This window comes from Rhodamnia argentea, chromosome 11 (genome assembly GCF_020921035.1).
Source record: "Rhodamnia argentea isolate NSW1041297 chromosome 11, ASM2092103v1, whole genome shotgun sequence".
NCBI classification, from domain to species: Eukaryota; Viridiplantae; Streptophyta; class Magnoliopsida; order Myrtales; family Myrtaceae; genus Rhodamnia; species Rhodamnia argentea.
The window spans coordinates 16,231,752-16,250,448 of record NC_063160.1 but is presented as its reverse complement, the minus strand read 5'-3'; the positions used below and the strand labels follow the sequence as shown (position 1 = coordinate 16,250,448).

At 40.6% G+C, this 18,697-nt stretch overlaps 2 protein-coding genes and 1 pseudogene across 2 annotated transcripts in view; 1 reads left to right on the top strand and 2 right to left on the bottom strand.

The window, feature by feature from the left end:
* Window positions 1-13,597, bottom strand: part of LOC125312773 (receptor like protein 22-like) — a 64,659-nt gene extending 51,062 nt beyond the window's left edge. The window contains exons 1-2 of the mRNA XM_048272185.1: window positions 12,453-13,597; window positions 10,874-10,878 (exon numbers count right to left, since the gene is read on the bottom strand). Of these exons, the coding sequence (XP_048128142.1) occupies window positions 12,455-13,579 (1,125 nt within the window). The 5' untranslated portion in view covers window positions 13,580-13,597 and the 3' untranslated portion in view covers window positions 10,874-10,878; window positions 12,453-12,454. The remainder of the gene's footprint in view (window positions 1-10,873; window positions 10,879-12,452) is intronic.
* Window positions 7,853-8,881, top strand: LOC115730714 (annotated as a pseudogene).
* A 631-nt stretch (window positions 13,598-14,228) lies between the features above and the next one.
* LOC125312943 (receptor-like protein Cf-9) lies at window positions 14,229-15,320 on the bottom strand. The gene has a single exon (XM_048273038.1). The coding sequence runs from the start codon at window positions 15,318-15,320 to the stop codon at window positions 14,229-14,231; it is 1,092 nt and encodes a 363-aa protein (XP_048128995.1).
* Window positions 15,321-18,697: the final 3,377 nt, after the last annotated feature.

The window sequence follows — 18,697 nt, the reverse complement described above, 5'->3', positions numbered from 1 at the left end:
TAACTAACTTGAAAGAAGTTATATTTCAAGTTCATTGGGACACCATACAAAATAAAACTAGCGATGGCTGCAGATAAAATCTCGAGTGAGATGTCGTGACATCTCTCGAATCTCATGGCTTTTAACCACCAATTGCTCGATAAAATTGGAAGGGATAAGGACACTAACAATATCATAATTTTTCATATTGCCCTCACTTTATGCAATTGCTTTTTAAGTGAACATCTAATTGTCATAATTATTGAAAGCAAATCACTTAAGTTACATCGATAATTTTCGTGCTGGAGACTCCTAAGTGACATTACTTTCCGATGGGCTTAAGTACACCCCATGTGCCATAAGTTGTGTACGGCGCTCACTTTAGTGCCAAAACTTTCAAATCGATCACTTTAGTGCTAAGTATTTGTAATTTCGATCACTTCAGTGCCAAACCTTTCAAAACGATCACTTTAGTGCTAAGTTTTGGTAACTTCGATCACTTAAGTGCCAACTTCTTTTAAAAACGATCACTTTAGTGTCAAATTCACCAGCCACGTCATCTCAAATATTAATAAAAAAAAATACCACGTGTCGAATTTTCGGCAAGTCATGTTAGCTTTGGCACTAAAGTGATCGTTTTAGAAGAAGTTGGTACTTAAGTAATCGAAGTTACAAAAACTTAGCACTAAAGTGATCGATTTGAAAGTTTTGGCACTAAAGTGAGCGCCGTACACAACTTATGGCACTTGGAGTGTACTTAAGCCCTTTCCGATGAGCCACGTAGAATGATTTAAAATTAAATTAATGCCACGATGGATTTTCAAGTGAGGAAAATCGCCGATGTAATTATTTCTTTTCCCTCAATCGGTCTTGCTTTTATTTTTTTTTAAATTTTTGAGTTCATCGACCGTCGACCCCAACTAGTTTGGGATAAAGGTGATGTTGATGCCGATGTTGATGTTGAAAATCGCCGATGTAAATTTAGCTGCTTAGTTTTTAAAAGTTATGGAAGTAATTTTCCGACAAACGAAATATTATACTCATGCAATCTCTAAATTTGCTAGTTTTATGATTCGATTGGCCAAAAAAGAAATGGCCCCGTTTGTTTCATAAAAAATAGATTGTCCGGCGTTTGGTTCATGAAAAATAAGATAGTCAAGGAAAATATTTTTCACTCATGGAAAATACACCTTCAAAAGTGGGAACTTTCTTCCCTCCACTCTTCACATTTGTTTTCTTTTTAACTATTTAAAAAAATCGGAATTTTTTTTAATTTTTCCATTTATTCGTTTTCTTATTTCTTATTTTCTTTCTTCTTCTTCTTATGGTTGCTGGCCTCGGGTGAGGCTCCACCTCCCCAACGCCTCACATGTGTCCGGACCAGCAAAGGTAGAGAGAAAAGAAAAAAATTAAAAAAAAATACATAAAACATTATTGAAAAATTCAGATATTATTTTTAGTTACAAAAAATTATCGATGATGGCCTCGGCCGTGGACCGTGGATAATTTTCGACCAAATGACAACGCGGAAAATCAAATTGGACTTTTCATACCAAACAGCATAAAATATTTTCCAGATCATTTTTCAAGTTTCTGCCAAACACCGGAGAATATCGTCATTTTCTTCGAAAACGGGAGCTGTGGACCATGAATAATTTTCGACCGAATGATGACGCAGAAGATCAAATTAGACTTTTCATACTAAACGGCGTAAAATATTTTCCAAATAATTTTTTAAGTTTCAGCCAAACACCGAAGAATATCGTCATTTTCTTGAAAAATGACTCCCTCGTCGTATCTTTCACGAAACAAATGAAACCTTAAACCAGCATGCATGAATGAATGGAACTTTGTGCACGTCCATCGAGAAGTCAAGGTCTTCCCGGGCTTCATCTGTGTTGCGTTTTGGATCAGCACCGCACGCGCTACAGTGATTCATGGGAAGTCATGGTCTTTATGACACTTTAATTGGGCGATGTTCGGCCCTAAAAATTTCCAACCCATCGTCATGGACCAACTGTCCAGCCTTTTTCTTTTTTTAACTGACAAGCATTCAACTTAAATGTCGTGACATCGCTAGAATCTCATGGCTTCCCGACCATCCCTTGCTCGATAAAATTGGAAGGGATAAGGACACTAACAATAGCATAATTTTTTCATAAGTTTTAAAAGCATCTCACTTAAGTTACACCGATAAATTTTTTGCTGGAAATCCCTTCACGTGGGATGATTTAATGCTAAAACAATGCCACAATGGATTTTCAAGTGAGGAAAATGGCGGATGTAATTTTAAGTGTTTGATTTTTAAAACTTATGGTAATGATTTTCCGACAAGCAAAATTTTCTACTCATGCAACCTTTAAATTTCGCAGTTTTATGATTCGATTAGAATTTACACCAGCATACTGGCCAAAAAAATAAAGAAATTCAACCAGCATGCATATAAGGATGGAGCTTGTACACATCCATCACGACCCGAGGTCCCAGGAGCTAATCCAAAATCACCTCCTCGCATGGATAAAGAGTCAGTTGCGTACCTAGCTTGCTTGGAGAGTGAAAAACAGGCATAGCTTTGACGTCAAGGTCTTCTGGGGCTTCATCTCTGTTGAGTTTTGGATCAGTACGCGCTACAGAAGTCGTGGTCTTTATGACACTTTAATTGGGTGATGTTCGACCCCAAAAATTTCCAACCCATCGTAAGGGAAAAGGTCATGGACCAACCGTCCAGCCCTTTCTTCTCTTTTTGACTAACAAGCATTCAACTTAGAAAGCAAAAGATCCTTGTACTACGAACACGCAGTGCTCAAATGTCAAACCAGTTACATTCACCATGCACTCTCAAGGAGAATTACCAAAAAAGTCATAAAATCTATTATAATTATGTCGATTCAAGTACTAAATTTTTTTTTTATCGATTGAGTCCTAAATCTTTTGCAACTATGCCAATTCAGTCCATTGACTTGCCGGCGCTGACGTGATAATTTTTTAATAAAACTTAATATTTTTGAATTTTTAGATTATTTTTATTTTCTTAGTAATTTTTTTTCTATTTTTTTTTATTTTTTTAGGATTTCGGCCTACATGAGTTTGCCAGACCAAACCCTCAAAAAAAGGGGAAAAAAAAAGACAGAAAAGTTATTAAAAAAATAAAATTTTTGATGACTTTTCCTGCACTCCCATCTTATTGGAACTGTCCTAGGTAAACTGCCTCTGTTGACTTCTCCAAAACAGCATGCACAAAGTTTAATACACAACTTAAGTTGCAGATGCGAAAATTCCATATCACTATGGAGGGAACCTTTTTTTTGTGGTTCAGAGTTACGATTGGAATCTCCTCGACAATCCTATCGTTCACGAAGTCCATGGCCTTTCCGGCTTCGGCTTTTTCATCCATTCGGCTTTCCTTTTCTCCGTCCTTCTCACGGTTCTCGCAAGCCATTTGGGTCTTAGGGCTTGGACCAAATCTGTACCCTCACGTATAGGGCTAAATCAACTTGTTTGGGGCCAGAACTACGGGCTCAGGTAAGACCCTTGGCCCGCCCGAGATCAGCGAGCTCAACCGTCCCCGTGGCTTGAACCGGCGTCGGATTGTTTAGCTCTGTCGACGCTCCGGCCAACGACGAACAAGTAAAACTGGGAAGGACAAGACGCAGTTGATAGTTCGCAGGTCTCTCAGGACGGAATTCTTTTCGCCCATGTGTTATGTCCGATTACGGGTTCATTCATGAGATTACGTGCCGCCGGTCTTTCACGTTGCTTCATCGGGCGTGTTTGTTTGGAATGGAGTCGGGGAAAGAAGTTTCCCCCGCTCCTTTCGCAGTCTTATTGTGAGTTAGTTCTCGAGTGCCTAGCCGACTCCACCCCTTTAGTTCAGTACAAAGAAATGAGACCGTGAGATGCGATCAAAGCGAGATACGGAAAGTCTCCTGGATATATGCAACCTCACAAGAGATATGGAAAATCAAGTGCAGTATCCAAAATATCTCCTACATCCCCTCAAGCGCAAGATGTCGTTGAAGAAGTTGTTGGGAAAACTCCCTATGACATTTGAATGATTCCAAAATTTCCCTTGGCTTGATATCTACTTGATTAATGCGGATGTTCATTACGACGAAGATGTGATCATTTCAGGAAGACCGTTGTAATATTGCTGGTCACCGCAAAGTCCAGCGAAAATGTTCACAAGCATGAGGACCTTGACAAGAGGAGACCGAGTCTGATACGACGAGAGGTTCGTAAGGACATGGAGGTACCAAGATCAGGTGACCATCAAAGTAAAGCATTTGGATATTGATATGCTCAGGAAGACCATTAGATCATATATATCGCAAGTCATTCTGGAATGAATGCGATGAACAACACCGACTGACAGTTGACAAGAACAACTCCTAGAAGGTGCCGATCATCCTTCCATCTCAAGGATGGCCGTTTAACTGAAGATATAGCCGGTAAAAAGGTCGGAAACCATTGCAGGAGAAGTAGAGTTGAGTCAAAGCAAAGTTGATGGTTTTGGTCAAAAGTCAAAATGAATAGTTGACATAACATTATCAGCAGACTATTTCTGGAAAACCTTACTTTTGCCGATAGGAGCGAAGTGGCCTAAATCTCGGCAATTGCTCCAGTCAATTCCCAAAGGCTCTTAACTCTTGAGAAGTGTTTCCAATGGTTGGATTGGAGGAGGAACCTCTATATAAAGATTATCATAGCAGCTCGAAGGGATTGGATGGAAATTTGAAAAAGCTTACGCTGTTATTATCGTCTATTTATGTCTTGCACAAGCTATGCTACTGTCTGTTTGATATTCTCTTCGTTGTAGAGTCTTCATTACTTGTTATTCAGTGATAAGAAATTTGTACAAGTGTGATGACAGTATTTGTACAAGTGTGATGACAGTACTTGCGTTTTGGTAGTGTGATTTATTGTGTTATTGAGACAATACTTGAGGGATGTAACATTTTTTAGAATTACTAATGAATTCCAACTGATTTAAGGCTGTTAGCTTGGAAAGTGGACGTAGGTTTGGAGATAAAATCGAACTACTACAAATTGAGGTGTATTATTTTCTATATGTTTATTATTGTCTATATATTCCTGACAGCAGCACTAGCTTGTTTAGTACTTTTAATTTGTTCCTGCAACTATCAAGTTATACTTGTTATATTCTGCAAAAAGAAAAAAAAATTGCTTAAGCTTTTAGACGATATATTCACCTCCTCTAGGTTGTTGTGTTAACCCTAACATAAGTCAACTTGAGATTCGATAGAAGACAAATTGCCTAGGTGAATCGCTGAAACGGTTTGATGTGTTGAGAAGAGAAATGTCGACGTGGATGCTTACGTGACTATTGAGTATTATTGTGGTTGCTACGCAGACAACGTGGCGGAAAACATATCTCTCCATAAGATCATACATACACCCTCTGAAGACATGTTTGGTTTTGGCTTTCTTTTCTGGGGGTGACACCAAAGATCACACTTGTGAACAGCTGGAATTGTATGGTCTTATGATGGCAAACGACATTGATGGTTGAGCCCGTGAATTTAGGGTTAAGATAAGTATGGCCCAACTATTGATCAGAACAACTAAGTAGGCATCTCATCCCACTTCCTCATTTAGACTATAGTGCGTAAAGCAACGAATGAAAATAAATCACATAATATATTTTTTGATGTGGACCGGTCCATGCCCACCTAATTCTCCTAAATATTTTAGGCTAAGATAATTCAACATAATCATGTGCCAAAAGTCTCTATTTGCCTCAGATCTAGGCCCTGCTTTCTCATGTTTTTGTCAAAGTACCTAGATTTCAGAACTTCAAATCTTGCATCCAATGTTCCACTCTCACTAATTTTGCATCAAATTATTGATGCGGCTAATCATAGGATAAACCAAGCTCTAGAAATAAGCGATACGGCCAAACCGAATCTCAAACAAATCAGAGCGATCTTATCAAGGACAAGATCGATTTAAAGTGCGTTCGCGTCAAGTCTCGTATATCCGATAGTCACGTAAAAGATCGAGCGCTTAGATAGAAGTGCAAGCAAAAGCTCTCTTCGAAACAAGATTGCCATGACGATAGACTCTTAATTATTTATGATCGAAGCATGTGCATCATATCGATGGACAACTACTAGATAAGAATAGACCTGCGGAAGGAAACTACGCGGTCTTTCACATCTTGATTTGCATGGGCTTTTCGAGCTTGACCGTAGGAAGAAGTCATCGTAATTGGTAACCAATCCCCTCATTTGTCAGCTCCAGCCACCAATGGGACGCTGCCACGTAGCTGTCTCCTGTCGTGGCATCAAGCGGGCGGAGAGGGGGACAAGGGCCCACACGCCAACTTAGGAGCTTTAGGCGCATGTGATTAGTCAAAATAAGAAAACCCCAATTAAAATCTAAACATTGGGATTTTGGGTGCTTCAACTTTTCTGTCGGCGTCCAATTGCACGTCCCCAAGTAGTTCCCAGTTCGGTTGCTTCCTCGTCGGCAAATGGCGGCACTGTCTCTTTCTTAGGGTTTTTTTTTTTTCTTAACATAATCCTTTGACGTGGCAGATTAACTACGTTGACAAACCCTCGAACCTCGACCGTCGGATCCACTAAGGTTGCCCAAATCATTTGAATTCCTTAAGGTAGCCAATGCTGCCACGACTTGTAAAACGGTGGGTCTATTGGGAAATTTTGTCCTCTTTCTCTCCCCTTCCCTGAAATTGAAAGATGTGGCGCTTTTTTGCATTATGGATCTGATCTTATGATGATAAAAAAAAAATTAAGGAAAATACTTTCTTGACAGTATTGTCAGGAACGATACAATTCAATTGTAAATTCACATACCATCACCACATGTTTTGCATAAAGTAACCATTAATTGAGAGGTCGTGTTGTCGAAATAATCGACAAGACTCACAAACTGTCGTGCTAGCAACTCTCTAAAAGTATTATCCAAAGACCCAAAAAAAAAAAAAAAAATAATATCCAAAGACCTTTGCATGATGCCTTGGTTTTTATAGAATTTCATTCAAGCAAAACGTTTTCGTTATTATCGATTTGGAATTTTCCGCCATTGACGTACCAAAAATATAATTATACACGTCAAGAACGATAGAGACGACATATCTGAAAAGATATATGTAAAATCGTGGATTGTATACCAATTTGATGTTTAATGTATGGAGGCGTATTTCCCATTCCAGCCGATAAAGGGAGCTCCAATCGACCAATAATTCGCAATTGTTTAGGCTAAAGAAAGGATTGCACTAGCTTCCATGCCTAAACCTTTCAATTGGACAAATTTAATCCTAAACCTTTTCGCATGGATACCAATTCAGTTCGTTATTTCTTCTTCTTTTTTCTGAAAATTACAGTTTGGTCGGCGAGGGTGGCTGGCAACCCTCGCCGGCTGCCGGATGATTTAATTATCGATAACTTTTATTTAGGACTTTTTTTTATACTTTTTCCTGCAATTGCAGTATATATTGACTTTTGAATTTTAATTCCATACTGGAAGTATTATCAACCTACAATAGGTCGAAGTGGGCAGGGATGAATGTGTTTTTATCTAGAAGCCATATAAGGAAATTGCATATGCTCATTAATAGATGTAAGCCAGTAAAAGGGAAATTTCGGCAGAAATCGATACAGACACTTCATCGCGCGGGGACTCTAGTTGTTGTTTGATCATTAACCAAACCTACTACAGACCCTTTTGTCAACATTTCATGGCATATATACAGAGGTGGCCACGAGCCCTACTTGTATCCGTGCATATTTCAAGCTTTGAGCTCTTTTTAAGTGTTCTCTCCAACCTAGAATGCTGCCGACACACCGGTCGATCATATTTCGTCCTTCAAAAGAACAGGAGAGGAGAAAAAATGAAGGCGGGAGGAGTTGAAGCCAGAGAGGTAGCGAGAGCCTCCGTCACGAGGAGCGGTGTCAACAAAGGAGTGGTGGTTCTCGATTTTATTCTGAGGAAAGTCGCGTTCATCTGTACCCTTGAAAGCACCATAGCCATGGGGACGATGGACGAGACGCTCCCTTTCTTCACTCGGTTCATTAGATTCCGCGCTAAGTATGATGAACTCCCGACATTCACGTAAGCTTTTAACTCCTTTTTGTTTTTCCGTTCGAGTTGCATTGGCAATTTAAGTGATTGCGACACTCTTTAATAGTAAGACTGACCTCATCTTTAACAGTTATGGAACAGTTTTTTGTAGTCGCTAATTCTGTCGTCGGTGCCTACCTCGTCCTCTCACTGCCGCTCTCTATCTTCCACATCATGAGGAGTGCCGCGTAAAACAGCAGAATTGTCCTGGTCATCTTCGATACACTAAATTATGTGTTCGGGAGGAATCATTTTTCTTAGAATATATGTAGTTGTACTATACAAGTTGTGGTGCTCTGAACTAACATAACTCCTGATTCTAATTCAAGAATTCTTTTAAAGGATATAGGAACATGCAAATGCAGTATGTCCTCCTTGGTGACATAAGTTGTCCTAAAGAATTAGGCATGAAATGTACAACTCCATACTGATAAAACCAATGGAGCTCTCAAATTAGGAAAATGTGCAAAATGGTGCAGGCCATGTTTGGCTCCGTTGACGGCGGGAGCTTCAGCCTCGGAGGCCATCGTGTACTTGGCCCACATAGGGAACGCCAAGGCTAACCGGTTCTCCATCCGCCAGCAATTCAACTCCTTCCGTGAGGGCATCTTGGGCTCTCTGATCCGGTCATTCGGCTGGTCGTCTTGTTCGCACTCTTAATTGTGCCATCTGCCGTCGCGCTGTCTCGACACCGAGCGGAGCTGCAGGGTGCTGCTATATTTATTATGTTTCTAAGTCTGAATGTGTATTTTCCATTCTAAAGTGTTTGATTGTTTTGTTTGTTCCTTTTCAAGAGCTTGTGCTGAGGCGAGAAGAACACATTTAGTGCCAAAAGTTGTGTACGGAGATTACTTTAGTGCCAAAATTTTTAATCGGATCACTTTAGTGCCAAGTCGGCCACAAAATAATCACTTTGGTGTCCCCAGCGAGAATTTTCAATAAAAAAAATACGTGGCATTTTTAATTAATTTTTGAATTTTAATTGGTATTTTAAAAAGATGAAGTCCACATGGGTTCCACGTGGACTTCAAAATTCAGCAAAAAAATTTAAAAAATATAATTAGATTTTAAAAAAATAAAATTTACATAAAAATTTAAAATAAAAACTTTATTTAAAATAAATTGAAATAAGCTAAAAAAATTAACAAAAAACTAAATAAAAAAAAAAGATCGAGAGGCGAAGGTTGCTGTAACCCTCGCCGTCATCGCCCCACCATCGCCGGCAATGGGTAGGGCATGGCCACCGGGGTCGCCGAGTCCCCGACAGGGGTCAATGACCCTCGCCAGCCATAAGCAAGGGCCTGGACCAGGGTCGCCGGCCCTCGCCTAGGTATGGTCGAGGGTGGCCACTAGCGGGATACAATGGCTGAAACTTTTGACACCAAAGTAATCTTCGTACACAATATTTGGCACTAAAAGTGTCCTTTTGCTTTGTGTTGTGTCTCGTTGTAATTGTAATGAAATTGCTCTCTCTCTCTCTCTCTCTCTCTCTCTCTCTCTCTATTGGCTTGTCCACGTGAAATTTTTTTTTTTTCTGGTTGAATGATCGTAAAAAGTAGATTTTATGTCCGTAATCGAAAAGAGTCCATAACAAATAGTTTTGCAAAAACTATGGATAGAAAAATTATTATGAATAAATCCAATGATATATAAATAAAATAAATTAATGGCAAACTCTACTTTTCATTTTGCCTTCTTCTGTTCTGAAAATTATTTACTGAATTTTTCGCAAAAAGCCTAAGATAACATTTATATTGTGCGCGAATCACGTGCCTATTTCTATGCTTTGGAGCGTTCGATTTTTCCAACATTAAATGAATGTGAAAGTGCATGGGTTGTGAAATTTGGAAAGATTATATTTTACATAAAGAAATATTTCAAATGAGAGTACACTCAAATAGTGAAAAAGCCAAAATAATAAGCATAGCATCTGTCTTATGAGAGTTTCAACGGACTTATTTTTCATCTCACAATGCAAAAAAAAACAAACAGTTGATTAGTGACCACACATTCTGCATATGATTTTAAAGCCTACTAGGTATCTAATCAGTGTTAAATGATCATGCATAATATTTTTCTGTCATTTTGTGTAATTACCCGTGTAACCTTTTACCTAGCTCTTAGGAAAGTAGTTTAACATGCAATTTTTCAAAAGATAGTGCCATGTTACACTTAATCAGGTAAAATATGCCAAATATTAGACTGGAATGTACACATGCAAATCAAATCTATAATGACGATATTTTAAGAAAACAATTCCCATACATGGATCGAATACACATTTATCAGACCGAACCGGACATCGATCTACAATCATCACCAATCTTGAGCCTAAAAACTTCAAATTAGGCTTTAAAAGGCAATAAAAAAAAAAGCCATTTTTCTAGTTTTCAGGGATTGTATGAATATTTTGGGATATTTTTTTTTTGAGAATTTTTAGAATTATTTACTTGATAAAAGCGGGCGGGGTTGAGCTTCCGTACCCGACCCGGATAGAACAGAACCCAGGCCTCCACGGCCAGGGTTCTCGCTCCGACTGGGCTAGAGACATGAGCCCAGTCCGAATTCTTAAAAAAAAAAAAACAACAAGAGGGACCGCAATAGGCCCCCCAAATATAGAGACCAGGCCCGGCCAGCTTTAAGCTGGCCCAAAATTGACAAGCCCAGATTAGCAACCAAAACTCACTAAGCCAGTAAGCCTATCTTTCTCACGCGGCCCAAAAGACCAATACTCAGACCAAATAGACTCCGCCCAGAAACTGACATCATCTTCCTCGCCCAACGTTCCAACGAGATCTCTACATACGCAGACTTTGCAACGTCATCTATGTCGTGACTCCCCACGACGGCAAGACCAGATGGCAAACAGCATGGGATATGGCCTACCTAGTGCAAAGCGCGCCGTCGGTTGCGATCGGAAGGTGGACAGCGGGGGCGTGAAGCAGCGACGGCTGGCCACATTGAGACTCTCGGCGAGGTGATCATCAGATCATTTCGGAAGAACCCTTGGCACGGTAGTTGGTTGGCAGGCACCGCACGATGGCTTGGCAGCGTTGAACGCCCGTGATCATGAGGGACTATAGATCGCTCGATCACAAATCGGTGGAGGACAGCGGGACCTCGGGACTGCAACGGGGATGCTAAGAGACGTCGGTAATGAGGCGTCGATGGAAGATGATGGGGAATGAAAGATCATCGGGAGGGAGTGTTGGTCGTTGATCTCTCTCTAGCCAGTGGTCGTCTACCGGAGGCCACGTGAGTTGAGTTGAGAGAGAAAGAGAGAGTGATGTGAAGTGATATAATGGTGAACAGGTTCAGATTCCTACTTGAAACCCGGAACCTACCCCTCGAAACAGGTGGAACCTACTTATTATACCCTGAAACCTGGAACTTACCCCGTCGGTGGTTCTATAGTCGGTTCTAAGATACCCGGGAACCTACTAATTTATTTTATTTTATTTTTTTATTTTTAGTTAAGTAAAATAAGAGTAAACACTACAACCACTAAGGGGAAGTAGAGATGAACAGTTTCGGGTTTCATACAAGTTATATTTAGAATATGAAACCAACCCACTGGATCGGATTATATACTCATCATTGGACGCCATAGAATATTGTAGGATAGTGTAAAGACATATACCCAAAAAATACAAAAAATTATTTCAGGATCTAGAATCCAGGTTGTAGGTTCTAGGTTTTAGGAAGTGGAACTTGTAACCTCCATGTTGGAATAGATTCCTCAATTTTGGAACCTGAAAACGGATAGGTTCCTACATATGCTCGCCCCTAAAGTAATATGGGTGAAACATGGCCACGTGAGTTGAGTTGGGGGGAAGAGAGTCATGCGCCTATTTGGGCTAGTGCAAAAAGGAAAGTGGGCTGATGGAAAGAGAAAAGACTGCGCAAGAAAAGAAAACGGCCCAGCTGGACCACGTGGATTCAAGTCGCTCGGCCAGATCCGATTTTTTGATTTATCATTTTATATATATTTTTTTTGCTTTTCTATTTTGCAATAAACAAGAAAAGATGCATAATTAAAAAATTTGACATAGTACATTTTGCGAAAAAATAAAACTACGAGACCGCCAAAATTAGATGTCAACAACTTAAAAAAAACATTTATATTATGCGCAAATCACGTGTCTATTTCTATAATTTGTGACCATTAGGTTTTTCCAACATTAAATAAATTTTAAAATGCACGAGTCACGAAATTTGGAAAGATTATTTTGTTCATAAAGAAAAATATTTCAGATGAGAGTACACTCGGAATAGTGAAAAGGCCAAAGTAATAAGCATATTATCCGTCTTATGAAAGTTTCAACGGATTTATTCTTCATCTCACAATACAAAGAACAAATAGTCCAGACTCTCATCTTTGGTAAGATCTCCGAGCATTCCTCTTTGACTTCCTTCTCATTTTAGCTCCTTTCCCGTCAAACAATCCCGCAAGCCGTTCGAGTTTCCCGGAATCGATAATGATGTATCCCAGAGAAATTCCAGCCACGGTTCCACACCCATAACCCATCAATATGGTTCTCCACTCAAACCAGCCTCCATGCTCTGTATCATTCTCCTGCAGGATGGTTTCCGGTGGAGTTTCCCGTGAACCGCTCTCGCATGTCTCCGGCAATGGAAATCCGCATAATCCAGGATTACCGGCGAACGAGTCGCTCTTGAATGTGGTGAATTGCGGTCCCGGGGGAATAGGTCCGATGAGCCGATTCTCCGAGAGGTTCAAGAATGCAAGAGATGTCAAATTCGCTAGTTCTTGAGGAATCCTTCCGATGAACTGGTTCGAAGAGAGGTCTAGCCATTCAAGATCAGTCAAGTTCCTAGTAGATAGAGGGATATAGCCTGTAAGATTGTTGTGAGAAATGTTTAGCCCTTTGAGTGACTTCAGGCTTCCAATCTCCATGGGAAGCTCCCCAACAAAATGGTTGCTCGATAAGTCGATATTTGTGAATATAGTTAAAATTTTCACCAGGCGTATCTCCAATCCTTTCATGGTCACCATGACTGAATCTTGATAACCATAGCCTCCCATGTATTGCAGCTTTCCCTGCCCTTTTTCCCGATTCATCATGGCAGTGAGCTTCATAATATATCTAATAGGTAATGGACCGCTGAAATTGTTGTTGGACAGGTCGAAAATGCACAATTCAGGAAATGGGCGAGCTGCTCTAGGACTCCTCACAAAGCCATGGAACTTGTTGGACCTCAAAACAAGGACTTGTAGCTTGGGAAGCATTTCCAACCAATCAGGGAACGTATCCTCCATTCTGTTGTTGCTGAGATCCAAAACTTCCAAGCTTTTACATTGAAGTAAGGATCGTGGCAATGTCCCTTCAAATCGATTCTGACTGAAGTCAAGTGTCCTTAAGCTGCTGTCCCGAGCAATTTTTCCGAGGATCACACCCTGAATCATGTTCATTCGAAGGTTGAGCACAGAGAGATCTTTGCTAAAGCTCATCAAACACTCTGGCAAGGTGCCCATCAAACTATTATTGGACAAGTCAAGCATTACAAACTCAGTGACATTGCATATCAAATGCGAAATCTCTCCACTAAAATTGTTGTTTGCAATGGAATAGAATAGAGTCAAGGGTGGTGGAATTGGAAGAGGACCTTCAAATTTATTGTTAGCTATGGAAAAACTCTGAAGGGTGGGGGGAAGAAATGGAGCAGTTGGAGGATCGATTTGGCCATGGAATTCATTGAACTGCAGATCGACACTCCACAATGAGGGTGCTTCTAGCAACCACTTTGGAAAAGTATCATTGATTTTGTTGTAACTTACGTTTAGCTGCCACAATGATGAACAATTGTCCAAAGACTGCAGTAATGTCCCTTCAAACTTATTTGCACCCAAGTCTAGTTCAGAGAGCTCGGTTAAGTTTCCCAAACAATGAGGAATAGAGCCAGAGTGATTGTTATTAGCCAAGCGTAGATATCTAAGGGAGCTTAATTTGCAAAAGGAAGATGGAATCTCTCCACTGAAGCCGTTTTGGCTGGCCCAAAAGATGAATATGGGAAGTGGTGGAGTTGGAAGCTGTCCCTGGAATAAGTTATCACTAAGTTCAACAATGACCAACTCTTTCCAGGGAAATTGTGGTATATCTCCCTCAATAAGGTTACTAGAAATATCAAGAGACAATAGTGTCTTTCCCCAAATCCCAAAACCATCTCGGTATCCGACCGCTGATCTTGTTTTTGGAGAGATCCAATCTTCTTAGCTTTCTTGAAGATTTCGGAAAAAGTGGAAACTGGGTCAAATTGCAGGAAGACAATGCCAAAGTCTCAAGCTCTGGAAATATGTAGTTCATATTGTTGTAATCTAGATTTAGCTCTACTGTAAGACTAAGGACTTGAAGATTTTTCAGTGTTGAAAAGACTCTGAAGTCTAAAACACCGGTAAAATTATTAGAAGAAAGGTCCAACCTGGTCAATTCTGTTAAATTCGCAAGGGATGAGGGAATCGATCCAATCAATTTGCAGTTGCTGAGATCCAGAATTTTTAAATTCTTCAATTCACTGATTGAATCAGGTATTTTGCCTGAGATGCTTGTATCCAAGAGGGCTAAGGATTCAACAGACTTGCTCCAGTTAGACTTCGGAAAAGAAACCATGATATCATTGACTTGCAAATCGAGATCAAGGAGGTTTGGAAAGCGGAAAATGTTTGGTAGAAGTTCCCCTCGTAATTGGCACATAGATGCACTGAAGACGGTCAAGGATGATGACAGATTCACGAAGGAACTAGGTGAAACAGCAGACATGTCTACTAGATCAAGTTTAAGTACCCTCAACTCTGTCAAATTTTGAACAAGGACTTTGAAATCCGTATTTGCGATCCTAAGACTAGGGACAATTGTGGTTTTACCATTAAAGTTCACAGAGAGATCAAGTAAAACAAGTTTAGTAAGGTAAGAAATTTCGGTAGGAACTAGACCTGAAAAGTTCGAGTCAGTGAGATTGAGGTGCCTCAGTTCAGTGAACACACTTAGTTCGGGCAAAATGGGTGAGGTAAGGAAATTGTTAACACCAAGGTTGAGGCTCTGAAGATGTCGAAGCCCAAAGAGTGAGCTGTCAGAACGGAGGGTGCCCTGAAGACAGCTGAATGAAAGATCGAGGCCGATAACATTACCCGTTACATTGTCACAGGTGACGCCGTCCCACAAGCAGCATTCGAGGCCGTTCTCCCATCTAGTCGTCTTTGGATCACAGTACAGGTACATATCAGTTTGGACTATGAAAGAATTGCTGAACTGAAGTAAGGCATTGCCTTGGACAGGATGACACGACTGTGCTGTTGTGAAAGGGAGGTCGAGCAATATTTGTACAGAAAGGGAAACAGAAGACACAGGGTGTGGTAGAACTCCATGTTTTTTTCGGTCGAGCGCAATGGCCCTAGGACAGCGGTGCACTTAATTATAGATACGAAGAATCAAAGTCTTCTTGAAAGGACAATAGTGCGGTCAAGTTTGGTTTTCTTGATTGTCCCTTGGTGGGGTTTTGGAGACAAAGAGGTAACTCACTGGTTAGGTAATTGTCGGACAAGTCGAGGTGCCTAAGCTTTGGGAGGGCCCATATTTGAAGGGGAAACATGCGGGCAAGGCCACTTCCAGGCAGCCTAAGAGCGTTGAAAGATCGCGACATTTGATTGGGTCGAACGGTCCGGATACTTCATATTGCCGACACGAAAAAAAAAAAAACTACTAAATTATGTGTCAAGGATTTGGACACCATACCTATTGCGCGAAACAAGTAATCGAACAATAAAATAGACAGAACAAGAAAATAAATCGGACACCAGATGTACGTGGTTCGGTTGTAGAGACCTACGTCCACGGGGAGAGCAACAACGAATTCCACTATAGAACGAGCGATATACGGAGATTACAGACCAAACTCGAGTAATTCAAACACTCTCGGTGTTTCCCAGCCCCAATTACATTCAAGAACGCACACAATGTTTAGCCCCCAAATTCCTAACGAAATAATTTCTCAATCTCGCAAAGGAATTAACACAAATCTAACCTCAAGATTTAATCGGCTTCGACACTTGAATTCTTGATGTAATTCCGCGAACAAAACCCACGAAGAAAACCCTTGCCAAGCACTCGATCATAAATCGGCGCTTCAAGACTTCGTACGATCAACAACGGCGCACAACTCACGGAGAATTCTTTGCATGCCCATAATCATCCTCCAACCACGAGCATATATACATATATGTCAATTCGTGAAACCAGAAAAGATAACTTCACATGAAACCAGAAAAGATAACTTCATGTAATATTCGGTCAACCACTTCAAAGCTTGGACTTATCCATTTTCTTCTTTGACCAAGTCCAAGCTGGACTTTTCAAAAAATTGCCCAACTCTCCAACGTAGATTCCCTTTTCTTTTTCCTTCTTGTTCACGATCAAACCGTGGATTTCAATGTGCAATAGGTTTAGTAGATTTCAAACTTTATCCAATCTTGCCAAAAGTTATTCAACGCAAGATATTATAGTTTGCTCGATTTTGGATGTTCGTAAAATGTTCAATTTGAAATATTTATAATTTCGCTTCAAGCTCAAACTCAAGACATATTTCTAACAATTTCCACATTGGCTCGACGTTTGAGTCAAGTCATAATCGCTTCGCTATAATCCGAACATCATCTGCTACTTCCCCAACAGCCCCAATGGGCTCAACCGCCACAGATATCATTCAAGTTCAAGTCGCGCTCGAACTTCGCCATAACCGTGAATCTCATCAAAATACCAACTAAACATGCACCTTTAACCGCTCTACAAGGACATTCTGACACAACCTCCTTAATCGCAAATAAAGCAAAACCACCGTTGCATCTATATCCGTCGGGAGATCGAATACGTACCTTGTCAATATTAGCAATAACAGCAACTATTGGCTCTACAGGCTCCACCTCGCTACAAGCACCATCTGTGTCGATTATCGTGCTAGTATCCGCTACCTTAGGAGTTTACGGTTGCAACTCCACTTCAAGCCGAACACCGTCCGGATCCGTATTTATACTGCCATAAACACTCCTAGCCTGAAGTACTGAAGACTCGTCAAATGTAACTTTTCCGTTGCGAACAGGTGAATTTATATTTGAGCACCACAATTGATAGCCCCGCTCACCTCGTGCATAGCCATGGAATATGCACTTTGCCCTCACATCGAGCTTACCATCACTTACTCGATAATAACACGAGTAACCAAACATTCTAAAAATAGAATAATCAGCAACGTTACCCGAGCACACTTCTTCGAGAGTCCGAAATCCGATCGCAATCGATGGAGATCCGTTTATCGGGTAGCTCGCCATACGAAGCGCATCCGCTAGAACTCTTCTAGCCATACCAGCACTAGAGATCATTTTACGGGCCATCTCTAGTAATGTTCTACTCATCAATTCCGCAAACTGTTGTGGTCTACTGGCACTAGTGCGGTGTTTCACTATGCCCTTTATCATGCAGAATTTATTTACCAGCTTCGAGTAGAACTCCATGCTCTTGTCGGTTCGCACATGCTTGATCGACTTACCGGTTTCCGTCTCAATCAAAGCTCTCGATCGTGTATTCTTGACAACAACATCAAACTCGTGCTTCGGCACGATTACCCAAGTCTTCCTCGAGCAATCGTTAGACCCTCGAATGTATACCGACGTCTCCGGAGCGAAACCTGTCAATGTCTCACCTTGAAGTTCATACATGCCACCATGCTTGATTCCTTTCATTATCACCAGAGCACCTCGAACAATCTTCAGAACTCCACCTTGTGAAGAATACCTGCATCCAAATGAATCTAGAGCACCCAAGGAAATTAATTTTTTTTTCAATTCTGGAACGTATCTTACTCCGGTCAATGTCCTCACAATACCATCATGCACCCTGATTTTAACATCACCAACACCTACAACATCGCATTCAGCATTGTTCCCCAACCGCACTTTACTACTATCCGTGCACCGATAAGTAGCAAACCAGTTCCTGTTTGGTGTAGCATGAAAAGAACAACCGGAATCCATAATCCATCCGTCAAATGACGAATTCTCGATGACGGACAAGACCCTATCGACACCATCGGAATTATCGGCTACAATTGCAACATTATCTGTAGATTCAACTCTAATTTCCTTACCCGTTTCGTTTTTCAGCTTTAAGCAATTCCTTCTAAGATGCCCCCTCTTGCCACGGTTCTAATAGACAGCACCACCAGTCCTAGATCGACTGCGTCTATTCGAGCTCATACTACTTCTACCGCCACGAGTATCGGTTCTTCCTCTATTTTCACCTACTAAAGCGGTAGATACATATTCGTCAGATTCTCTTCTACGGATATCCTCACTTAAAATCAAATCTCGAATACCATCAAACGTCAAACTTGTTGACCCGCAGGAATTACTAACAAATAAGTAATGTAGTATTCCAACTATCGTGCAATGAAGATAATAGAATCAAAGCACATACCTCATCTTCAAAGTCAATATCAACTAAACTCAATTGACTAACGATCACATTGAATTCATTGATATGATTAGCAATAGACGCACCTTCGCTCATCTTCAAATTAAACAGACGTCGCATCAGATAGACCTTGT